This window comes from Selaginella moellendorffii, unplaced genomic scaffold, assembly GCF_000143415.4.
Source record: "Selaginella moellendorffii unplaced genomic scaffold, v1.0 SELMOscaffold_124, whole genome shotgun sequence".
NCBI lineage: Eukaryota > Viridiplantae > Streptophyta > Lycopodiopsida > Selaginellales > Selaginellaceae > Selaginella > Selaginella moellendorffii.
In genome coordinates this window covers 168,803-191,040 of record NW_003314385.1, presented here as the reverse complement: position 1 = coordinate 191,040, position 22,238 = coordinate 168,803, and the positions used below count along the sequence as shown (strand labels likewise).

General features: G+C 54.3%; 9 protein-coding genes across 12 annotated transcripts; 7 read left to right on the top strand and 2 right to left on the bottom strand.

Annotated features, from left to right (window-relative positions):
- The first annotated feature begins 31 nt into the window (after positions 1-31).
- LOC112342934 lies at positions 32-1,619 on the top strand. The gene has a single exon (XM_024665587.1). The coding sequence runs from the start codon at positions 43-45 to the stop codon at positions 823-825; it is 783 nt and encodes a 260-aa protein (XP_024521355.1). The 5' UTR covers positions 32-42; the 3' UTR covers positions 826-1,619.
- LOC9644467 (pentatricopeptide repeat-containing protein At1g51965, mitochondrial) lies at positions 902-2,053 on the top strand. The gene has a single exon (XM_024665603.1). The coding sequence runs from the start codon at positions 902-904 to the stop codon at positions 2,051-2,053; it is 1,152 nt and encodes a 383-aa protein (XP_024521371.1).
- Positions 2,048-6,999, top strand: LOC9644466 (subtilisin-like protease SBT5.3). Its single transcript, XM_024665581.1, has 13 exons — positions 2,048-2,163; positions 2,248-3,594; positions 3,648-3,742; positions 3,806-3,903; positions 3,961-4,131; positions 4,201-4,312; positions 4,382-4,934; positions 4,986-5,083; positions 5,136-5,378; positions 5,431-5,545; positions 5,611-5,803; positions 5,860-6,706; positions 6,762-6,999. The coding sequence occupies exons 2-12, from the start codon at positions 3,448-3,450 to the stop codon at positions 6,498-6,500; spliced, it is 2,466 nt and encodes an 821-aa protein (XP_024521349.1). The 5' UTR covers positions 2,048-2,163; positions 2,248-3,447; the 3' UTR covers positions 6,501-6,706; positions 6,762-6,999.
- A 668-nt stretch (positions 7,000-7,667) lies between these two features.
- Positions 7,668-8,993, top strand: LOC112342938 (pentatricopeptide repeat-containing protein At2g35030, mitochondrial-like). Its single transcript, XM_024665602.1, has one exon. The coding sequence runs from the start codon at positions 7,668-7,670 to the stop codon at positions 8,991-8,993; it is 1,326 nt and encodes a 441-aa protein (XP_024521370.1).
- On the top strand, positions 8,988-9,757 carry LOC112342936. Its single transcript, XM_024665589.1, has 2 exons — positions 8,988-9,488; positions 9,541-9,757. The coding sequence occupies exons 1-2, from the start codon at positions 9,099-9,101 to the stop codon at positions 9,643-9,645; spliced, it is 495 nt and encodes a 164-aa protein (XP_024521357.1). The 5' UTR covers positions 8,988-9,098; the 3' UTR covers positions 9,646-9,757.
- Positions 9,758-10,246: 489 nt separating this feature from the next.
- Positions 10,247-11,644, top strand: LOC9644138 (pentatricopeptide repeat-containing protein At4g02750). The gene has a single exon (XM_024665601.1). The coding sequence runs from the start codon at positions 10,247-10,249 to the stop codon at positions 11,642-11,644; it is 1,398 nt and encodes a 465-aa protein (XP_024521369.1).
- A 601-nt stretch (positions 11,645-12,245) lies between these two features.
- On the bottom strand, positions 12,246-14,621 carry LOC9644137 (probable inactive receptor kinase At2g26730). Its single transcript, XM_024665582.1, has 2 exons — positions 13,121-14,621; positions 12,246-13,043 (listed from the first exon to the last, which is right to left on the bottom strand). The coding sequence occupies exons 1-2, from the start codon at positions 14,490-14,492 to the stop codon at positions 12,409-12,411; spliced, it is 2,007 nt and encodes a 668-aa protein (XP_024521350.1). The 5' UTR covers positions 14,493-14,621; the 3' UTR covers positions 12,246-12,408.
- A 147-nt stretch (positions 14,622-14,768) lies between these two features.
- Positions 14,769-18,493, bottom strand: LOC9644465 (filament-like plant protein 4). 2 transcript variants are annotated; one of them, XM_024665579.1, is made up of 7 exons: positions 18,249-18,493; positions 18,101-18,188; positions 17,885-18,031; positions 17,701-17,815; positions 15,689-17,627; positions 15,519-15,588; positions 14,769-15,447 (listed from the first exon to the last, which is right to left on the bottom strand). In XM_024665579.1, the coding sequence occupies exons 3-7, from the start codon at positions 17,972-17,974 to the stop codon at positions 15,025-15,027; spliced, it is 2,637 nt and encodes an 878-aa protein (XP_024521347.1). In that variant the 5' UTR covers positions 17,975-18,031; positions 18,101-18,188; positions 18,249-18,493; the 3' UTR covers positions 14,769-15,024. The 2 variants fall into 2 exon arrangements, with proteins under 2 accessions (XP_024521347.1, XP_024521348.1); XM_024665580.1 differs by having other exon boundaries at positions 15,519-15,582; positions 18,249-18,483.
- An 89-nt stretch (positions 18,494-18,582) lies between these two features.
- Positions 18,583-21,704, top strand: LOC112342933 (pentatricopeptide repeat-containing protein At2g03380, mitochondrial-like). 3 transcript variants are annotated; one of them, XM_024665584.1, is made up of 3 exons: positions 18,583-19,177; positions 19,253-21,489; positions 21,574-21,704. In XM_024665584.1, exon 2 carries the CDS (start codon positions 19,786-19,788, stop codon positions 21,457-21,459), a length of 1,674 nt encoding a protein of 557 aa, XP_024521352.1. In that variant the 5' UTR covers positions 18,583-19,177; positions 19,253-19,785; the 3' UTR covers positions 21,460-21,489; positions 21,574-21,704. The 3 variants fall into 3 exon arrangements, with proteins under 3 accessions (XP_024521352.1, XP_024521353.1, XP_024521351.1); XM_024665585.1 differs by having other exon boundaries at positions 21,553-21,704; XM_024665583.1 differs by having other exon boundaries at positions 19,253-21,700.
- The last annotated feature ends 534 nt before the right edge of the window (positions 21,705-22,238 follow it).

Genomic DNA, 22,238 nt, shown 5'->3' with positions numbered 1-22,238 from the left:
CTTCCTCGCGAGTTCTAGGCGATGGCAATGCGGCGATGAGAGATGGGCGCGGTCGATCATGGCGCTGCGAGCTCGAATCAGGTACTACTGCTCCGTCCCAGGGAAGCCAGCGAGCATCGGCAAGCCCGCATCCTTCGATTTGCCGCTGGTGGCGCGCATGAATCATCCCATCGACGCGGAGCCGGTGCCGGGCGAGGACTCCATCACCGCCATCCGGCAGCTCCTCAAGTGGCTCCACTGGGGTCCGGGCACCATCGACGCGCTGGTGGACATGAAGCACCAGTACAAGCTCCGCCTCACGCCCTTCGTGGTGGAGGGTGTTCTTCGCGCGCTCCACACCGACGTCCAGACGTGCTACGAGTTCTTCCTCTGGTCGGGCCGCCAGCCCGAGTGTGGATTCGACGCTTACAGCTGCAGCCGCATGGTCATGATCCTGGGCGCCGCTCGCGAGTACGACGTCCTCGAGAGAATGCTGGCCGCGATCCAAGACACTCCCTGCAGATACCACGTCCTGGTATCCAACGCCGTGATCGCGGCTTACGGCCGGAGCTCCAGGATCCACAAGGTGATGGACGAGTTCCAGGAGCTGGACAAGCACGGATCCAAGCCCAACGCCTACACTTACAAGTGCGTCATCCAGTCGCTCGTCAAGGCCGGGAATGTGGTGCTCGCCATGGAGCTCCTGGACAAGATGATCAAGACCGGGCTGGAGCCCGACACTCTCCTCTGCAACGTGGTGCTGGATGGACTGGGCAAAGCCAACATGATGGACGAGGCTTGCAAGCTCTTCGCGAGCATGAAATCCATGGGCTGCCCCGCGGATGACTACACGTATGCCATCCTCATCCGGAGCCTCGGGCGGTGCAAGCGCGACGAGGAGGCGACGCTGCTCTTCGACGAGATGGAGGAGCGGGGATGCACGCCCAGCGCTCCGGCCTACACCAACGTCATCGACATCTACTGCAAGGCCGGGAGGATCGAGTCGGCCATGGTGGTGCTCAAGAAGATGCTGGACAAGAACTTGGCACCGGACGACTACACTCTCAACTCGCTCATCACGGCCGTGAGCCGGACCGGGAGGGTCCGCGGCGTCTACCAGGTGATCCGCGACTCGAAACACTTCGCCACCGCTGCCAGCATGAATGCTCTCATCGCCAACTTGAGCCGGCGAGGGAACGTGAGCGAGGCGTGCATGATCTTCGCGGAGATGAAGTCGGACGGGATCGAGGCGGATGCTAGCACGTACGCGCTGGTTCTGGACGCGCTCAGCCGGGGGCGTGAGATCGACCGAGCGGTGGAGCTGTTTGGCGAGATGGAGCAGCGCAAGATCGCGATGAAGATCGAGAGCTGCAACTCGCTGCTGCTGGCGGTGGGACGAGCCGGGAAGACGGAGCTGGCTTGCGAGATCTTCGAGCGGATGAAGAAGAGTGGAGTGGCTGTCAACACCGTCTCCTTCAACGCCATGCTCGACTGCTGCGGCAAGGCTGGGAAAGTTGGCCTGGCGTATCAGTTCATGGACGAGATGGAGGCCCGCGGGATCAAGCCGAACTCGATCACTTTCAACACGCTCATCAACTGCCTGGGACGAGCAAAGTACGCGTCCGAGGCGTACAAGGTGCTGCAAGAGATGCGAAGCGCGGGGCTGACGCCGGACGTGTTCACGTACACTTGCATGATCGAGGCATTCGCCAAGGCTGGAAACATGGGCAAGGCGTTTGAGATGTTTGGCGACATGGAGAAGGCCGGGTGTAGCGCGAACGTTGTGACTTACAACCTGTTGATCGACGCGCTGGTCAAGGCCGGGCGGTACCAGGACGCGCGAGACATATACTTCGACATGAAGAAGAAGGGGATACTTCCGGACGCCATCACCGCCACTGTCTTGCAGCAGCTGGCTGGGAAGTGTAAGCTCTCGGGGATTTCGCTCGACGAGAACGAGCAGCGGCCATCGCCATCGTCACCGGTTCTAGAGAAGAAGAGTTTGCAGCAGGAAGAACAGGAGGAGGAGAAGAGCGCGAATGATATCTACCGCAGTACGTTGTGGAGATCATGAGCAAGGAGATTCGTGTCTTGGCAGAGCGTTCCATTCAGCGTAAGTAACGAGTTCTTTCGCACTTGATGGATTGTCAGAGGATTGCACAGCCATCGCCATGCGTACCAGAGGTGAGAAGCTCTCTCTCTCTCTCTCTTCTTTTTTCCAAGGTCGCTCTCTCTCGCAGCAATTGACCACTGACTTGGACTGACAAGGCAGGAGCGTAATTTTCGTTTGGAGCTATTCCAATCAATGCGGGAGATTTGTAGTAGAGATTTGGAGAAATTTGGAAGTTTCACTGGCACTTCTCATGGGAGCAGTGGAGACTTCTTCGCGGCAACTTTGGTTGTGGTATTAAGAAATATTTGTCCACGATTGCCATGTTCTCATCTCATGTTCTTCTCATGTTCTCACAGTCTAGTCGTGTTTGTTGATGTTTCAACCTCCAACCAAGAGGACAAAAGGAAATCTTTCCAGTGGCATTTTGGTGGATCTATTTCTGTGGGAATTTTTTGTGGAGCTTTTCGAGGGAGTGACGCCCACTCACATGCCTCACCGACTTTATCTTTGGTTGGGTGTCTGCCGGTACGTACAAGCAATCCACCAAAACACCATCGAGAAGAAGCTCGCCAGAGTGATTGATTGATTGGATTGGATGCATCGAATCACTGGATCGATTTCAAAGCAGAGGAAAAAGAGGCCTTGCACTCCTTCAATCCGTGGCGGAGCTCCATAGCCTTACAAACAAAGTGGTGATATCGTTCGTAGTAGTGGCAGTAGTGCTGGTGGTGGTGGTGGAAGAACAACGCAGCTGCCGCTGAGTCGAAAGCATGATTTGATTGGTTTCAAGAAACAAGCTGGAGTGGAATGTGGGGCAGCGAGGAGCGGCGGGAGCGCACGCACACCGAGTATAAAGGAAAGCTCTCACTATCTTCCTCCACATAAACGATCACTCCCAGAGGTCTAGGCCTAAAATCCCTCCTTTTCTTGAGTAAGCAAGCCAGGAGAAGCGCTGGTCGCAGCCATGATTCATCCAGATTCCGCGGTTTTTCTTCTCAATCATTCAATCAAAGCTCCGTTGGGTCTTTTCTTTCTTCCATAGTGTAGAGTCTTTGTTCTACGGCGTTTGGTCACGAGCATCCTATTCGTGTCGGTGTCGCCAAGCAGATAGTCGCAGGGCAAGGGAGCTGTGAGTGACGCACTGCCTCCACTGCCACAGGCGTGCGGCGTGCCTATAAAAATCTCTCTTTTCCCTCTCTTCTCCTGTGGTGTGATTTTCTGTGCTGTGCTTGCCAGTACAGGATCGCCAGCTAGGTCGAGCTCTCTAGAGTCTAGACCCTCTTCCTCTCTCTCTCTCTCTCTCTCTCTCTCTCTCCAAGAAAACTCGCTCGCCCATATCGCATTGTCTGTGATCGATGGCAGCCTCTTGGAGTAGGATGCTTGTCGCACTCTCTCTTCTACTCCTGGTGCTTTCTTCTTGCAATGCCGGCACCGCGAGAGCTTCTTCTTCTCGTTCTTCTTCTTCTTCTTCTTCTTCTTCTGGAGATGGAGATGGACGCAAGGTAGGCTTCTTTGCTGGAGGATTTGCCAATGTGACTTCTCCTCCTTGTTCCAGGTGTACATTGTCTACATGGGTCATAGAATTCACGACGATCCTCAGGTGACCTGCGATCACAACCATCAAGTCTTGTCATCCGTTTTTCAAAACGGGTAACCAATTTTCTCTCTTCTTTCCTGCCGATCTCACACTATACACGGTTCCTGTTTTTTCAGCTATGATCAAGCCAAGGAGTCCATGGTGTACAGCTACAAGCACGGGTTTAGAGGCTTCTCAGCAAGGCTGTCTCAAGAACAGGCCTTCGATCTGTCAAGTACGTGACGATAACATCTTTCTCTAGCTCATGTTATCTTACGCTGCGATCGATCAGAAAAGGATGGCGTTGTGGCGGTGTTTCCCAGCATGCCGCGGCAGCTTCACACGACACACTCGTGGGAGTTTCTGGGCTTGCAACAATCGCAAGGCCTCAAGCACGAAGCCAGGAGCCTTCCTCACAGCTCCAAGCAGCAATCCAATGTCATTGTCGGTGTTCTTGACACTGGTAAGCTCAAAAGCTTTCTTCCTTGCTTTGCGATCTTACAAACTCGGTCACCCGCTCGATTTGACGCAGGAATCTGGCCAGAGTCTTCGAGCTTTAGCGACAGTCTGATGCCTCCGGTTCCATCACGCTGGAAAGGCGAGTGTGAAGCTGGCGAGCTGTTCAATGCTTCACACTGTAACAGGTGAGAGAATGATCAGAGATCGAAGTGTTCTTCGTGGGATCACCTGTGATCACTTTACTTGGCTCGTAGAAAGCTTGTGGGAGCGAGATACTACCTGCGGGGCCTGGCGTCTGAGATGGGAGGTCCATTAGCGTCAGCAAAAGATGGTGGCCTCGACTATATCTCTCCGCGAGATGCGAGCGGGCATGGAACTCACACGGCGTCCACCGTCACTGGAAGATACGTTACCGACGCAAGTTTCTTTGGACTCGGCAAAGGCAGCGCTGTTGGTGGAGCTCCTCGAGCTCGGCTCGCCGTCTACAAAGTTTGCTGGTCGAGTGGCTGCTTCGATGCCGATATCTTGGCCGCATTTGATGATGCGATCAAGGATGGCGTTGATGTTATGACTCTCTCGCTGGGGCCGGATCCTCCACAGACGGATTTCTTCAAGGATGCCATCTCCATCGGCTCGTTCCATGCGCTTCAAAAGGGAATTGTGGTGACTTGTTCAGCTGGAAACAATGGAGACACCAACACTGGAAGTGCTACCAACATTGCTCCTTGGATCATCACGGTGGCTGCGAGTTCTATGGATCGGGAGTTCGTTTCCGAGGTTGTGCTTGGCAACAAAATCGTGTTTAAGGTTCGTCTTTTCGAGTATCATCTTTATGCCTGAGACGATGTTGTTTTTCAGGGTGCTTCTCTCGCAACTTCACGCATGGGAGGCTCCTTTGCTCCACTCATCCTTGCTTCAAGCGCCAACAGGAAGAACTCAACCAAAGCTCAAGCAAGGTTTGAGGAAAAACCAACTTTTTCTCAAGATATATAATCTCTTGGCTTGCAGGGATTGCTCCAGTGGCTCGCTGGATCCATCTAAGGTGAAGAACAGCATCGTCGTTTGCATGCATCCTCAAGACTCCCTGGACACAAAGGTTGGCAAGAGCGAACTTGTGCTTTCGGCGGGTAGCAAGGGGATGATCCTTATCGATCAAGCCGACTCCGGCCTTGCAGTCCCCTTTGCTCTCCCAGCAACGCTCCTTGGCCCGAAAGATGGAGCAGCAATCCTCTCATACATCAACTCCACAAAGTTAAGCTTTTCTTTGATCTCCAGGTTCTTATAAACTTTTCCTTGGAAACAGGACACCCGTAGCACGAATCAATCCCACTGCAACAGTACTGGGATCCAGACCCGCTCCACAGATCGCGAGCTTCTCATCTCGGGGTCCCAACTCGGTCACCCCTGACGTGCTCAAGGTATATGTAATGGTTCGCAATGGTTCTCCGAAAAGCTAACTCCAACTTTCGATCGATGGTGGCAGCCCGATATTGCTGCTCCCGGATTAAACATCCTCGCGGCATGGTCTCCCGGAAGCAAGCGAATGCCAGGAAAGTTTAACATCATCTCCGGAACTTCCATGGCTTGTCCTCACGTCGCTGGCGTGGTTGCGCTGCTCAAAGCCGCGCATCCATCCTGGAGCCCAGCAGCTCTCAAGTCGGCCATCATGACAACAGGTAGTTCCAAACTTTCACGAAGAGCTTGATTCATCTGTGAACTTTGCCTGTTCTAGCTCTCACGGAAGACAACACTCGATCGCCAATCCTCACACTGCCTCACGGAAAGGTGGCCAACGCTTTCGACTATGGAAGCGGTCACGTAAATCCCCGCAGAGCTGCCAATCCGGGCCTTGTTTACGACGCTGGCCCCGGCGAGTTCATGGCTTACCTCTGTAGCTCCGGCTATGACACCAAACTCCTCCAAAAGGTAACGGGCGACAAGAGCATCTGTCCATCGTCCCAGTCCGCTCGCCGCCCCATCTCAAACCTCAACTATCCAGCCATCGTCGTCTCCCGGCTGGGCGGAGGCGTCGCCGCCACCGCCGCGTCCCAGAACAAAACCACCGCCGCCACGGTCATTGTTTCCAGGAGTGTCACCTACGTTGGAGCCTCTCCGGCGAGGAAGAACTCCGACTACTCCGCCTCTACCGCCGTTACCACACCTACAGTGTTCAAGGCGAGCGTGGTGGCGCCGCCAGGGATACGCGTGAGAGTGGTACCGGACGAGCTGAGATTCAGCTCCTACATGGAGAGACGAGCGTTCAACGTAGAGTTGACCTCTGTTGACCACACGAATGGGCGTTTTGTTTTTGGCTGGTTGACGTGGTCCAATGGAAGGCAACGAGTTAGAAGCCCTTTAGCGGTCAAAACATAGCACCCACAACACACATACACACATTCTTTCAAGGCAATACAAAGAGAACGAGCTAGGGTTTTTGGCAAGCTCTAGAGAGAATGAAGCGATTCTGGCGCACGATCGCCGGTGGTGGCAGCAGGATTCCTACGATCAATCCTCTCTCCTGCCGGATTCGTTACGAATGGCGCACCAAAGGGATCGACAGCGTTGGCGACAAGCATGAGGTGAGAGAGATCACTCCCCTCCGCATTTGCTTCGATTCCAAGAAGGAGGCGCTAGTTCTCTTGCAGCAGCCGGATTCCAGCAGTAGCAATGCTAGCAGCAGGGAATTGTTACACGCGATGCTCGCCAAGCATCACACGATGCATGCCAGATGCCAGCACCAAGAACAGCATGACAATGTAGGGCGGTGGACTCTTCTCAAGGATTGTCAGCTGGAAACTCTGAGGCGATTGGGATCCATCGGTAGTTTCTTGCAAGGGACTTGTGTGAATGGAGCAGGGAATTTCTTGGTGGATCTCAAAGGGAAGGATTCTTGTGCCAGTAAAGCTACTGGGATGACACTCCAATCCATTCCCTTGGCAGCCGCTTCTTATTCTGCCTTCGTCACGACCGATCGAGGGGCATCGTTGCGCAGTGACGTTTTCTCCAAGGCCGCAATCGAAAGTGGTGTGAGCCAAGAGGATGCTACTCTCCAGTGGCAGCAAGTGGAACACCAGGGCGTGAGGAGATGTGGAGTGATCGATCTAGAAGCTGCTGGAGTGGGAGAGAATGTGGCATTCTTTCTCAGCGAGGAGGATTTGCAAGAGCTACACACGAAAGTTTTGGTGACTGGAGCTCCGGTAATGAGGAGGGAAGTGGAGACGAAGTGGCCTGCTGTCCAAGAGCTCCTGGAACGATTTGGTGTCAAGGTGGATGGCTTACGAGCTCCGTGGTTCATTTGGACTGATGAACTCCTTGATGCGTCTTCGCCATCGTCGTCGATCACAGAGATGGTGCTGAAGGCTTGCGATGAAATCTGCTGGGATGTCTAGTAGCGCTTCTCATAAGAGCGAAGACTTCTACGCAGGCATTGTGAAACAATGCGGAGAGTCGAAGAACATCGCCAGGGGGAGGTGGATTCACGCACAGATCAAGAGCAGTAGATTTGGAAGCAGCAGGTACCTTGCGAATCTGCTGGTGAAAATGTATAGCAGCTGCGGGAGCATCCGTGACGCTCAGATTGTGTTCGAGGGGATATGCAAGCCCAGCATCTGCTCGTGGAACACGATGGTCTCCGCGTATGCCCAGTGTGGGCATGTGGATCTCGCAAAGTCGCTGTTCGACACGATGCCGCACAGGGACGTGGTATCGTGGACGGCTCTTCTTCACGCCTTCGTCGGTAGCATCACCACCATGGCTCACCAGGTTCTTGACAGGATGCCGGAGCTCAACGTTGTGACTTGGACTACCATGGTCCAGGCCTGCGTCGACCAGGGTCACCTTGGTCCTGCCAAGGATATCTTCACCAGGATGCCGGAGAGAAACGTTGTCTCCTGGAACACGATGGTTGCTGCGAACTTCCAGCTCGGAGACTTTGCTGGTGCCAAGAGTACTTTCAACAGAATGCCCAAGCACGACGTCGTATCGTGGAATGCAGTGGTCTCGGCGCATGCTCACGGCCGAGAAGTTCTCGAGGCTAAGGCGTGCTTTGAGAGCATGCCTCAGCGAAGTGTGGTCTCCTGGAACACGATGGTGGCTGCCATGGCGCCTTCAGAAACAAATAGTGATACTGGAGAAGCGAAGAAGTTTTTCTGGAGAATGCCAAGCTGGGATGCTGCGTCCTGGAATGCGGCGTTGGCCGTGACCGCGGACAATGGAGACGTGGCAGGAGCTGCACTTGTGTTCGAGAGCATGCCCGAGAGGAACGCCACGGCTTGGGCGTCCATGATCTCGGTGTATGCTCATCACGGCCATCTCCAAGCTGCTAGACAGGTTTTCGAGCGGATGAAGCTGCAGGATCGTGGTGTGGCAACCGATACAGCCGCCTGGAACTCCATGGTGGCTGCTTACGCCAAGTCGGGCCATGCCAACGACGCGATCCTAGTCTTCCGAGCGATGCAAGTCGACGGTGTTGCTCCGGACGCTGCCACCTTCGTCATCCTCCTGACGGCTTGCTCGCACCAGGGCCTGCTCCAGCAATGCTGTCACTACTTCGTGGCGATGAGCGGCGACCATGGCTTGACGCCAGTGATGGATCACTACTCGAGCATGATCGACATCCTCGGGCGTGCGGGACTGGTGGAGAGAGCAGTGGAGCTCGCGAAAAGCATGCCTCTGCGCGGAGATGCTGCAAGCTGGGGAGCTTTGCTGGGGGGATGCTACATCCACTGCGACGTTGGAGGAGCAAAGTCGGCGGCACAGAGAGTGTGGAGCGTCAGTCCCGGAGATGTTGGAGCTTACCTGGTGCTGGCAAACGGGCTGAGCGAGAGCGTGTGCTTAACACTCACAACACACGGTGTTACACACTGATGAGAAAGGTGGTGGGCTAAGCTAAGCTGGGAACAGGCATCCGCCCATTCATTTCTCATCTGGTCATCTCCTGGCTATGGTGACGACACGTTGGACGCGAGTCGGATGCCAAAGGGAGAACGTTCGGGTGAAAGAGCAAAAGAGGAAAGAGGAAGGAGGAAGGAGGAACTTGGAGAAGAAGACTACTGCCAGGCCAATGGTGATCATGGTTGTCTCGGAGTGAGAGCTTCTCCCAGATCTTGGCGCAACAGTTCCATGGCGTTTATCGCTGGATCGATCTCAAGCAGGCCTTTGGCTGGGCTTGAGTTGGAGACCAAGAACTTGAGCTCTTCCTCCGCAAGGCAAAGAGGAAGACGATCATCGCTGGTGGTGGTGGCTGGCAGCAAGGAAGGAAGCTCGGGAATCTTTGCTCCGCTGGTGGTGGTGGCGCGCAGTGTTTTGGGAGCGAAGCAATTCAACCAGCTGCGTGGAAAAGGAATTGCTCTTCACTCCCAGGTACTGTCGGTCTATAGCTTGCTTTGGATGAATCCACATTCTTCGTTTCCAGGTGATTACCGAGTTTTGCAAGTCCGTGGGCGCAGACAACAAGGTCCGGCAAGGCTTGATAAGAATTGCGAAGAAGAACGGAGAGAAGCTTGGATTCTTGGCGTGAAAGCTCCCCATCGCTCGCTCGCTCGTCAATCCAAACAGAGGCAATGTTTTTGTCCACAGATGATAGCTAGTTTTTTGTTATATCTTGTATGACTATAGCAAGGTCATTGTCAGCTTTGGAAGAGCAATGGAGGATTCGAGAAGAAGACGCGATTGCCCGGCGCGTTCGATCGTGCAGGGATCTGTCACAGGCCCATTACCTCCACGCCGAGATCGTCCACAGCCCCCACCGCAGCAGCAGATACCTCGCCAATCTCCTCATCCACATGTATGGCCGCTGCGGCAGCGTGGGCGACGCGCTCGCCGCATTCCACCGCATCCAATCCCCCAATTCCTTCTCCTGGAATCTCATCATCACCGCGTGCCTCCACAATGGATGCCTGGACACAGCGAAGTCGCTCTTCGACTCCACGCCGCCCTCCAAGCGCGATCTCGTCGCCTCCAACGCGATGATCACGGCATACGGGCAGCAGGGCATGATCGAGCAAGCGCTTGCGGCATTTGGTAGCTACCATGTCCGGGATCTTGTCACCTGGAACGCAATGATCCAAGCATTTGCCCATTCCGGGCATTTGGATCAAGCGAAAGAATACTTTGAGAGAATGCCCGAGAGGGATTGTGTGTCGTGGAACACGATGATCCAAGCGTATGCCAACGACGGGTGTGTGGAAGAGGCCAACCGCTTGTTCCGGAGGATGCCGGAACCCAATCTCTTGACGTGGACATCCTTGCTTGTAGCATTTGCCCAGAATGGGAATGTGGCCGGGGCCGAGACCATCTTCTTCGCCCGGATGCCCGAGTGGGACGCGGTGTCGTGCAATGCGATGGTTGCGCTCTATGCCGACGCTGGATGCCTCGCGCGCGCGGCTGCCATGTTTGACAGTCTCAAGGAGCGGAGCATGGCATCGTGGAATAGCATCGTCCAGGCGCACGCGCAGAACGGGGAGTACGAGGGTGCCAAGGAAATGTTTGATCGAATGCCTTGCCACGACATGGTGTCGTGGAACACACTCCTGGCAGCGGCCATCCACAGTGGTAGCATCGATCTCGTCGAGCGATTGTTTGATGCGCTTCCAGAGCCCGATGTTGTGTCTTGCAACATAGTGATTGTTGCTTTTGCCGAACAAGGACTGATTGAAAAGGCTGAGCGTCTCTTCCGAAGAATGAGCGAGTGGAACATCGTGACTGTAAACGCTATGGTTGCCGCGTATGCCCAGTGTGGGCGCATGGAGCAAGCGAAAGAGCTGTGGAGCAAAATGCCTGAACAGAATGTTGTCTCCTGGAACGCTCTGGTGGCTGGGTATGGACAAAAGAGAAACGTTGAGGCTGCTAGAGTTCTGTTTGATTTACTTCCTGTCAAGAACGTTGTCTCGTGGAACGCCATGGTTACGGTTTATGTCCAAAACGGATACGCTGAGTACGCCAAGGATCTCTTCTACAAGTCTCCCGAGCGCGATGCTACAACGTGGAACGTAACTCTCGCCGCAGATGCCCAAGCAGGAAATGTTCCTGCGGCGAAACTCGTGTTTTTAACGCTGCCAGGGAGAGACACTGTATCCTACAACACAATGCTTGCAGCATATGCTCAGTTTGGGCACTACAGCGATGCGTTTGAGCTGCTTCACAGCATGGGGTTGGAGTCCGTGTTGCCAAACGACGTATCGTTTCTGATAATTCTCAATGCCTGCGCTCACAAGGGATTGCTGAGAGAGGCACGCTCCTACTTGGCTGCCATGGCGGACCATCGATTGAAGCCTTGCATCGAGCACTACTGCATCTTCATCGACGTGTTTGGGAAAGTGGGGCAACTCGAGAATGCGTCCGAGCTTGCGGGGTGCATGCCTTTTCAAGGGGATGGAGTGTCGTGGGGAAGCTTGGCTGGAGCTTGTGGACTCCATCGTAACGTCAGGCACGGCGCCGGTGCTGCTAAGCTTGCCTGTGAGATGGCGCCCAAGAGTGCTGCGAGCTATGTGTCACTGGCAAACCTCTATGCAGCTTAATGAAGGTAACCACGTATAGACGCAGTTCTCTTCCTCGTCCCTCTCATTTTTAATTTGCAACTTGCAACTTGCAACTTGCACCTTGCAGTAGCGTTAGATCTTAATTCCAAATTATCTAAAAGAACATTGGCAGAAAGGTCTGATATACCTAGGAAAAGCTTGGGCATTTTTTGCAGCAGAACTTCATATATCAACATTTTATTAAAAAACAAAATTGTGACATGAAACAAAATCTCATTTCAAGCACTATAGTGTTATAAGTCTATATCGGCATCTTGAATATGTTAAAATCTTATTTAATTCAATGCAGTGGCAAAGATTCTGTTTCATGGACAGTACAGTGTCAAATCCACGGGAAGAGTAAGGAAGTTTATAAACTTAGAACAAAGGAAGAAAAACAAATTAACCTGATCACCAAAATAAAGACGAAATCAGCGAAACAGGAAGAAAGGGAAAAGAAGTCATACCAGAACTGCTCCTTCCAATTAGAAGATTTAGTTGATCATCACAAGTTGAAATCTATTAAGCTTTCCAAATTTTATTAAAACTTGTGAAAGTCTATACTTCAATTTTTTAAAACAAGCTTTATATTTGTTGGTACTTGAACAAAAAGACAGGTTTTTTCAAAATCCAATGTAAACAATCCAATCCCAGGTGTTCTACATGGATGATGGCGATTGATGACAACAATGATCGAAAGATCTTATGCAACACCCCGAGTAAAGGAACAAAACAATGGAGTTCGATCAGGCCTAAGGAATGAATCAGGATGTGTCCTCGCCAGTGCCACTACCACTACCACCGCCGCCACCACCACCATCGCTACTGCTGGCACGCCTCAGCTGCTCGATCGTCTCCACCACTTGCCTCATGCTGGGCCGCTGCTCCGGCGCCACCGACGTACAACTCAAAGCTAGCTGCAGCATTTGCACCAGGTCCTCCTCGATGTTGTGGTAGCGCATGAGCTCCAGATCAAACACCTCGGCCGTCCACTCCTCGCGCACCACCGACTGGACCCATCGCGGCAGATCAATCCCCTCGTCGGTAAGCGACGCCTGCGTCGGGGCTCGCCCAGTGAGCAGCTCCAGCAGCAGCACTCCATAGCTGTAAACGTCCGACTTTTGCGTCACCTTGCGCGTCTCCAGCACCTCGGGCGCCCGGTAGCCGAGCATCCGCGACGAGGTGGCGGCGGCGTTGGTGGTGAGGAGATGCGCGAGCCCGGCGTCCGACACACACGCCTCGAAGTCCTTGGCCAGCAGCACATTGGACGATTTGATGCTGCCATGAACGAACGTGCCGCCGTTTTGCTCGTGGATGTATGCCAGACCCTTCGCAGCGCCGTCGGCGATCCGGAGACGCGATGGCCAATCCAGGGGACTCCTCCCAGCTCCTCTGTTCCCTGCAAAGATCCCATTTTGCAGCTTGCTCACCACCTTTTCTCTTGGAAGAACTTTGGAAGAACTTGAGAAAACTTACCGTGGAGGAGAGCCGAGCAGCTCCCTCGCGGCATGTAGTCCGAGACGAGCAGCTTCTCGTCCTTGGAGTGGTAGTAAGCTCGGAGTGGCACCACATTCCGGTGGCGGAGACCTCCAATGAGTTGCATGTTGTGCTCGAACTGCGAGGGAGGCGCGGTCACGTCCTTGAGCCTCTTCACCGCCACAATGCTGCCATCCTCGAGCACTGCCTTGTACGTGGTTCCAATGCTGCCCTTGCCAAGAACCTCGGCCGACGCTCGCAGCAAGTCCTCGAGATCAAACGAGCCCCTCCTGGCCGGGTCCAAGAACACGAGCTTGCTGCCCACCAGCTGATCGCCCTGGAGGGAGCTGGACAGATCCTCCTCCTTGGACGTGGAATCGCCCGCGTGATCTCCTCCTGATCCGCCAGCCGCCACCGCCCCGGCGCTGGGCTTGAAGCTGGATTGAGCTCGAGCTCTTACTGTCACATGCCTGTTTCCTCCTCCAGTGGCTCGCCTTTGCCGCCGGGATCTCGCGACGAGCAAGCAGCAGAGGAGGGCGGCGACCACGGCCGCGGCGATGCTTCCCAGCACAATTCCAGCGATGGCGCCCGAGCTGAGGCCTCTGGAGCGTCTTCTTCTTCCCGGGGGCGGGATGCCCGGGGTGATGGCCGGAGGGGCAGCGGTGATGGGGCAGGGATTGTTGCTGAGTGGAGGGCCGCAGATGAGAACGTTGCCATCGAAGGCGGCCGAGGAGAATCCCTGGAGGCGCTGTGGCACTGGGCCGGAGAGATTGTTGTTGGCGACGCTGAATCTCACCAGCCTGGGGAGGGAGAGCTCCGGCGCCAGGCCCCCGGACAGCGTGTTGTTCTCGAGGTTGAGCGTGGTGAGGCGAGTGAGGCTGTTGATGGAGGTGGGAATGCTGCCATTGAGCGCGTTGTAGGCGAGATTGATGTGGAGGAGCTGCGGCCACAGGCTGAAATCCGGGGGGAGCCGGCCGGAGAAGCGATTGTCCTGGAGATAGAGCGCGCGGAGCTGGGAACAGTTGCGGAGATCGGGGAAGGGACCGCCCAGCCGGTTGGAGCGGAGGCTGAGAACCCGCAAGCTCGTCAGCGAGGAGAGGCTACCGGGAGGGACGCTTCCAGCGAGACCCACCCCGGGCAGTCGAATCCTGGTGATTCCAGTGGAGGAGCACTCGATCCCGCGCCAATCGCAGGGACCCGCGCCAGCGCTCCTGTTCCAGCCCAGCCGCCGGTTGCTGCTCGCGCTCCCAACTGCATTGTAAAAATCTAGCAGCGCATCTCTGTCCTGGGATAAATCTCCCAGGCTCGCCACCACCGCCGCCACCAGCAGCAAGACCACCACCACTTCCACCTCCTCCTTTTTCTTCCTCATTGCATAGCTATACCTCTCCCTCCACTGTTGGATTCCTCCTTTACCCAGTCAAATCGATCCCATCCAGGTATCCATAGCCGCGAGACCCGGTGCGCTTGCGTTGCGCCCACAAGTAGTGGAATGCGCGTTGGGATGGTCAACGGTCGCCGGCCGCCCGGTCAACCATCTACAGCCCTCGCCCGTCCTCCTCACCGGCATTGCCTTAAACGCGCCACACTTGGCAGGCCACAAGGAAGGGAGGGAGAAAAGAGTGAGTTGCGTAGAACAAAGAGCAAGGAGCGAAGAAGTAGTAAGCTTCACTTGTCCCAAAGCTCAAGCAAAGTTGCCCCTCTCACCCCCCCGCCAGCGAGAGTGCGCTTGATGATTCGCTTTTTTTCTCGTTGCTTGCTACCTGGACGAGCAGTGCAAGCCAAGCCATGCCAAAAATCTCCAAAACTCCATCGCCATCCACACTGTACACCCCGTTCTAGACTGCCCCGGCCAACTTTGTTTCTGTTCTTCGTCTATCCACTCCACTCCACTCCACTCCAAGTCACGCACTGTTCTTGGCTCTGAAAAACCGCGAGAAGCTCGATCGTCTGGCTTTCGTGGCCGGGGAGCTCGAGCCGGCACCCCCTCGCTGCATCATCAGCGGGCTCGAAGGTGGGAAGCCAGCGTCCTGTTCCTCGTCATGATCCTGGCGTAGCGTCGGAATGTAGGACTCGTTCACTGGTGTTGCAATGGTCACGTCGCGAGAGACCATTTCCTCCTCGGGGTCGCTCTCCGAGAAGTTTCGCAAGACTGAGAGCATCGAGTTGGCCCTCGACGACCCAACTATGGAGTCAGCGTTCGTGCTCGTGTTCGTGTTCGCCTCCCGGCGAGGTGACGACGACAGGACTTTGAGTTGCTTGCCAAGAGCGAGGATGGTTTTCTGGCACTCGGCTAGCTTCGCTTCGGCCTCGGCAATCTCTTCCCCCTGCAGCACGAAAGCCAGGCACGGGCGTTTCTCGATTTGACAATCCTGTTAAAATATTCAAAGAAACGAACCTTTCGTGTCCGCCTGTCGTCCTCGGCTTCCTCCGCTTGCACCGCACTCTCCTGCTGCTCTTTCCTGCAACTGCAAACCATCAGTTTCCTGAATCGTACTGACACACCTTTGTCGTATCAAAAGAGAAAGATAGAAAAAAAGAGAGAGAGAGAGAGAGAAAGAAACTCACCTCCTTGCTTTGTCTTCTTCATGGTGCTTGTATTCTTCTTCGAGCTCCTTCTCTAGCCGTGACACCGCATCTTGCATTAATGAACCGCTGGATCGAACCTGAGATTCCACTTCAGTGACAACCATGGCCTCCTCCTTGGTCCCGTCCGGTACTGAAAGAGAGAGCTTTGTTTGTAGCTCCTGAATGAGATGCTGTGCCTCCTGGAGCTGAGCTTTGGATGCTTCAAGCTCTTGATTCCCCGCATCTAGGCCCTGCTGCAGCTGGACCTTGTCGCTTCTCAGCTGGAGCACCTCGCCTTCCATAGCTGTCAGGCGACTAAGCTCGGACTTCATGTGGCTCTCGAGAGCGTTCTTCTCAATGCGGACCAGTTCAAGCTCCAGCTTGTCATCGCCATTGCACGTCTGGGTCTCGCAGTCGAGGACTTCAACCGCACTGGACCTGTGCTTCTTGCTGCTAACTGCGGACGATATAATCTCCAACGCTCCAAGGAGCTCGCTGACAAACTCTTGCAACGATGGTGCCGGTTCCACACTCGGCTGTGGACTCATTTTCTGGAGCCTGGCTTCCAGTCCACCATCTATGATCATTTCCGAATTATCCCCAGGCGATAGAAGACCGAGGGACCCCGCAAGAGATTCCACCACCTTGCTTATCGAGAGTTGGAGCTCCGTCACTTCTTTGCCTCCACCATCTTGAATAACCTGTGGCTTGAGCGCTCCTTCTGCCTTCTCGAAATCCTGTTCCAGCTTCCTTGCCGCGGGGACTTCCATGATTGTTACTTCATCAAGAGAAGCTTTCTCGCTCGTTAACTCGGATGCCAGTTTCTCCATGTCCGTGAAGTCATCCATGATGCCGCCAAAGGTTGATGGAGAGCTGATGGCTTCGCTTGTCATGCTGTTTGGTGACGGTTTGTCCTTCCTGAACTGTGACAATTCCGCAATCAGTGCAGAAGCCCAAGCATCCGCACGACTAACTTCATCGTCCGCAGTGCCATTCTCCGAGACCGTTACCACACTAGGCGAGCAGTCCGCGTCGATGCCATTGACTTTCGGCTTGGACAGTCCATGCGTTCGTGAAACGCTGTCGAAGTACGCTTCCATGGCTGACAGTTTGGTTGCCGTCTTGGCGCATATAAGCCGAGAGGAGTGAAGCTCGCCATTCCGCTGAGCCAGTGCCTCCTTGAGCATCTTCGTCTCCTCCTCCATGGACAGCAACCTCTCAAGAAGCAGCTCGATCTCCCGGCTACCATTCTGATGCAGCTTAGTTTCTGTGGAGCTCCTAGTACCCCTTCTCTTGCTTTCGCCACCCCCGTCTAGGCTCTCCACCTCCATCTTCATCTGCGCTAGAGCATTGGGACCAGGGAGCTTCCTCCTGACCAGAATCCGCAACTTCTGGCACTCGGCCTCCAGTTTGTTCATCACCTTTGTGTCCTCCGCGTGCTGCCTGTTGAGAGCTTCGATGTCTCGCTTGCTGTAGTCTCGCTCCTCGTTTCGTATCTGTATCTGCTTGTTGAGGACATGCACCTCGTACTTGAGCGCTCCCTTCTCCTTCTCAACCGACTCCATGCGGTGCTGCAGCAGTTTGATCTCCGCCTCGGCTCGGGACTTGGCATCTGTCACCTCCCCGATTGTTCTAGCATGCTCCTGGAGCGTCATCGCCATCACCTTGTTCTCTGCCCCCGCCTCTAGCAGCTGTCGCCCAACGTCTGCCAACTTGGCCTCATACTCGGCTCGGATTTTGTCCACCTCCTTGTTTTTCTTGTGCAGCAGCTCTTGTCGTTTTTGCTCTTGATCCTCTCTGACAAGTCGCACTTGGCGCGTGCAGTCCTTGAGCGCCGCATCTAAGTGCGAGAGACGCTCCTGCTGTGCGGCTTTTTCTTTCTGGACGAGCTCCAGCTGCCTTCTCATGGACTCCGTCTCGGCCTCCGCCTTCTCCCATCCTGCATTGAAATCGAAATGGAGATGGAGTTTTCAGAACGAATTCGCCAAAGACGGACATAAAGAAGACGCTACCTGCGACAGCTTCTTCGGCGACTTTAGCATGCTGCTTCACTTCGGCCTCCTTCACCTTGAGAGCCAACTCCGATGGTGCTTGCGTCCATGCCTCGGAGATCCTCGCATGATCACCCTGTGCAAGAGAGTGCGCAAGAGAATTGAGAAAAAAAGAGTGTCCTTTTGCTCGCTCGTGATGACTCACATTATTTGGACTCGGTGGGAGGTGCGAGGTGCTGCTGATCACCGCGTCTCCATTTCTATCCGAGTACCGTTTCTTCCACGTCCATGCCATCTTCCTCGATCAGTAGCAAGCAAGCAAGCAAGTCGAGCAGCCCGAGTGCGACTATCCCTGTTTACACACCACGCAAAAGCCACGGATGAACAAAAGCCTTGCTTGCAAGACCAATTCTCACTCAACTGGAGCTGAGCCACGCGAGTGCTCGTTCCTTGCCATCCCACAATTGTGGACGATCAGTTGGGACTGGCCTGGCATCACGTTGCAAGCGCTGCGAAAGAATCATTTGAAGAGAGTGAGAATGAGTAGCAGGCAGACTGCAATGGCTCACCAAATGGCTGCGCCTAGGGCCGCAGCGCATCCATCGCCGTGCGTGCGTGCGTGCTCCTTCCTCCTCGAGCGACGAGAAGAGCAACAGCGAGTTAGGTGCCTGGCATCAGCACGCACTGAGATGTGCTTTTGTTGGTGCAGCGCTTTGCTCTGAAGCTGGCAGCCCCCACAAGGAAGAAAGGCGAAGAGGAGGCTGGAAACTTTGCGTCGATCATTCGGGTCACACCGCGACTGAGCTGTCCAACATTAGGAAAGGGAGAAAAGTTAGTAGCAACATCGCTGTCCCTCCACAAAAACAATGGCTCACCTCCATTTTCTACGTTGGAGCTTGTCCTTCCTCGGTACCATTTCGCGATCCCGTTCCGAGGCCCGCCAGCCCAGCCGGCCCCACGTTGTTGGAGCGTCAGTGTCGGAAAGCTTTGATCCATCTCGTCTTCCGCTCTATCTTGCTCTCTCTCTCTCTCTCTCTCTCTCTCTCTCTCTCTCTCTCTCTCTCACTCTCGCTTTGTTGGAGAGAAGATAGATAGATAGGTAGCATGGTGGTGTCGTTCGTGGGCCATCCAGCTCTTTGCATTGCAACCGTCGGTGAAAATCAATTCTTTTGCCGTCCTCCCTCCTCATTCATTCATTTCATCCATCGTGGAGGAATTGGTTGGCAGCGGCAGCAACGCGCCAGTGTTGACAAGACTCGCTCTTCCAAGCAAGGCCCCACAACACCACAGACAGCATTCAAGGCAAGGCCCCCTTCCTTGCCTCTGCCAAATCTCCAGCTGCTTGGGGATGGAGTCCTCAAGATCTTGTGCTCCAAACCAATGCCCCTCCAATGCTGCTCCTGGGTGGAAGAATGTCAAACAAGACCTGGCTCCCATTTGCTGCAAGAAAGAGCAAAATGTCTTTTTGATCCAAGAACTCCACTCCACGCACCTCAAGGTAATCGCCCATGACTCGTCTCATTGGGTGAGCGACGTGAGCGCCTCCCTCATTCGATGCTTGTTCCATTTGCAGGTTCCTGCATTTTTAGGGTTCTTGAGAATTTGAGGAGCTCGACTGAGATCTCCCATCGCCCGTGACTGCCTTGTCGACGACCTTGTGTTGCTCAGAGCTCCCGGATCTCGAGGACTCGAGAGAGCAAGGTGGAGACGCTACCAGACGGTGTTCGCCGTTCGAGCGACGCTGGACTGGGCGGCAAGTTATCAGTCACGCTCTCGCCAAGCTTGTCACGGAGGTGGACTGCTACACGAGAACGTAGTCAGCGAGCTCGAGCAACCTTCGAAACTCATCGTAAGTGAGGAGGGCGAGACTCTCAAGGCAATGGAGTGCATCCACAAGCGTGGGGCTCCCATCCGCGACATAGACTCGTCCAAGCTTGTCAGCCAAGTTGACGAGGCCGGGAAGTTGCGTGTTAAGCTGGTTGGGCGTTGGCGGTGGCATGATCACACCGGTTTAGCAAGCAAGAGTGGAGTGAAGATCATCAAGCCCACATTTGTTGGATCGCCCAATGCAAATCCCCTCGATCTATCCATCGCAAGATACCCTGAATGCTACACAATGGGACTCGGTCTCCACCACCCCATCCAGCGGAGGAGGCATTTGCGTGGTCGCGGCTTGTGCGGCGCTGCACCGCCTCGCAATCCCTGGCGGAGGGCAAGCGTCTCCATAAGCAGATCGCCGCTGCAGGCATGGATCGCGAGACGGTGCTTGGGAACCTCCTGGTGGACATGTATGGGAAGTGTGGCTGCCTCGACTCCGCTCTACAAGTGTTCCAGCGGATCCACTGCAGGAACGTCTACTCGTGGTCAATCATGATCGCAGCATATGCCCGCAATGGGCATTACCACCAGTCGATCCAGCTCTTCCGGAGAATGCACCACGATGGAGTGCGCCCAAACGAATTTACCCTCAGCATCGTTCTACACGCGTGCTCCAGCGCTGGCAGCATTGCTGACGGAAGATTAATTCACGCCGCAATGGATACTAGCCACGTACTGTTCGAGTACGTAGGAAATGCGCTTATCGTTCTTTATGGCAAATGTGGCGATGTTGGAAGCGCCGAAAGAGTGTTCTTAGAAATGCAGCACAGAGATCCTGCGTCATGGACAGCTATGGTTGCAGCATATGCCCAAAACGGGCATTACAGGAAGGCTATTGATGTCGTCCAGAAAATGCTGCTAGGGCGGGCTTTCCTCGACAGCCGCGCGTTTGTTGTGATCATTGATGCTTGTGCCGTGGCTGAAGACATCGACCAAGGCAAAGAGATTCACGAGCTAGCTGCTCTATCAAAGTTTGAGGAGCTCGTTGCAGTTGCCAACGCACTTATCAACATGTATGGCAAATGCGGCTGTCTGAACGAAGCAAGAGAGGTTTTCGATCGAATGCCCTCCAGGGACGTGGTTACCTGGACCACGATTATCGTTATTTACGTCCAAAACGGTGAGCCAATGCTGGCTCTGGATGTCTTCCACCAAATGGAGCTCGAGCCAGACCAGGTAACTTATGTTGCGGTGCTGGAGGCTTGTGGAAGCGTAGGAGCACTTGTTTGGGGGCGAGAAATCCATGCCAGACTCACATCAGCCCTCGACGAAAGCTCGTCCAGCAACAGGGTGTTTACAGCTCTTGTGAAAATGTATGGACAGCTTGGCTGTGTGGACGAGGCCGAAATCATCTTTGGCCGCATGAAATGTCTAGACGTAGTTTCCTTGTCCGCCATGGTAGGAGTTTATGCTCAAGGCAGTGATAGCATCCGAGCTTTAAACCTCCTGAGAAGAATGCTGCAGCAAGGATTCAAGCCCAACGCGATCACGTCTATCAGCGTTTTCTCGGCGTGCAGTCAATCTGGTTTTCTACACGAAGCGTTGCTCTTCTACAGCTCGATGGAACACGACTATGGGATACAACCCACCGAAAAGCATGTCGTGTGCATGGTGGACATATTCGCCAAGCTTGGATGGCTGGAGCAAGCCGAAGCACTGAGCAAGGAGCTGCTGTCTTGGGAGTCTCGTGTGATTGCCAGCAGCATCCTACTTGCAGCATGCCAAGTTCATGGGGATGCCGACACGGGCCTGCAAGTTGCAAGGCTCGTTCTCGAGTGGGACTCCGATAGTGCTGCTCACTATGTTGGTTTTTCGAACGCGTGTTTTGGATGTGGCCTAGCTGCGAAACATGTGAAGAGTGTGCTTTTCGAGGCTGTGAGTGCATGGGAAGAAGTGGATTAAGCGGCAACAGTCGATTGACCTCTACCCAAGGTTCGTTGTTTTACTTAGCTTTCTAAATTGTGCTTACTCTTTTCTTTCTTTTATTTTTACTGGATGGCTCGATTTAAAATGAAGGTCGCGAGCATTCGCGCACTCCTTTGGTGACTGGCTTTTGGTCTTTTGGCGATCGAAGATTGAAGATCAATGGACAACTCACTCTGTATATATGATCTTCAAATCTTTGCGGTCCACAGGTTCTTTTCGAATGGCTTCGGCGTCCTATCCATGCTTCATTCAACACTTCGCTTGACGCGGTGGACAAGGTGAGGTCCATGGACGTCATGGAAGAATGTTGGTGATATCCAGTGGGAAGTCGATTCCCTTGCCGGCTTAAGTTTGTCGGATGGAGAGGGAATCGTGACACGATCTCCTTTGGTGCTCAGGCTCCAGAAAGCGGACAATGAGTCGGAGGAGGTTATCAGTATCGAGTATGATGGTAAGAGCTCTTTCACCATCAACGAGGATGAGATACCAGACGCGATCAATGCGGCGACCTCCGAGCTTGCTATCTAAGAATATTGTCAACAAGCCGATATCCTTAACAAGGCGGATGCTCCAGATTTGCCAGGAATCACCTGAGTGCCAGTTGATGATCAGCCGGCCAACAGACTTTTCGACCTGCGAGTCGATCCAAATGTCTCGGCAAGTTGACGAGCAGGGAAAGAGGACACTGGCGTTGGTCACCAAAGTCGACGGCGCTCCCGAAGGTATCTACAACAAAGTTGTCACCAGGCTGGGCT

Coding starts and splice junctions, on each gene's coding strand:
- LOC112342934 (XM_024665587.1), top strand. CDS start 43: ATGGGCGCGGTCGATCATGGCGCTGCGAGCTCGAATCAGGTACTACTG.
- LOC9644467 (XM_024665603.1), top strand. CDS start 902: ATGGAGGAGCGGGGATGCACGCCCAGCGCTCCGGCCTACACCAACGTC.
- LOC9644466 (XM_024665581.1), top strand. CDS start 3,448: ATGGCAGCCTCTTGGAGTAGGATGCTTGTCGCACTCTCTCTTCTACTC. Junction 3,743..3,805: donor TCATCCGTTTTTCAAAACGG/GTAACCAATTTT, acceptor CTGTTTTTTCAG/CTATGATCAAGCCAAGGAGT. Junction 5,084..5,135: donor TCAACCAAAGCTCAAGCAAG/GTTTGAGGAAAA, acceptor CTTGGCTTGCAG/GGATTGCTCCAGTGGCTCGC.
- LOC112342938 (XM_024665602.1), top strand. CDS start 7,668: ATGTATAGCAGCTGCGGGAGCATCCGTGACGCTCAGATTGTGTTCGAG.
- LOC112342936 (XM_024665589.1), top strand. CDS start 9,099: ATGCCAAAGGGAGAACGTTCGGGTGAAAGAGCAAAAGAGGAAAGAGGA. Junction 9,489..9,540: donor GAATTGCTCTTCACTCCCAG/GTACTGTCGGTC, acceptor CTTCGTTTCCAG/GTGATTACCGAGTTTTGCAA.
- LOC9644138 (XM_024665601.1), top strand. CDS start 10,247: ATGCCCGAGAGGGATTGTGTGTCGTGGAACACGATGATCCAAGCGTAT.
- LOC9644137 (XM_024665582.1), bottom strand. CDS start 14,492: ATGAGGAAGAAAAAGGAGGAGGTGGAAGTGGTGGTGGTCTTGCTGCTG. Junction 13,044..13,120: donor CTGCTCGGCTCTCCTCCACG/GTAAGTTTTCTC, acceptor GGATCTTTGCAG/GGAACAGAGGAGCTGGGAGG.
- LOC9644465 (XM_024665579.1), bottom strand. CDS start 17,974: ATGGCATGGACGTGGAAGAAACGGTACTCGGATAGAAATGGAGACGCG. Junction 15,589..15,688: donor GAAGAAGACAAAGCAAGGAG/GTGAGTTTCTTT, acceptor GATGGTTTGCAG/TTGCAGGAAAGAGCAGCAGG. Junction 15,448..15,518: donor ACGACAGGCGGACACGAAAG/GTTCGTTTCTTT, acceptor TTCGTGCTGCAG/GGGGAAGAGATTGCCGAGGC.
- LOC112342933 (XM_024665584.1), top strand. CDS start 19,786: ATGCTACACAATGGGACTCGGTCTCCACCACCCCATCCAGCGGAGGAG.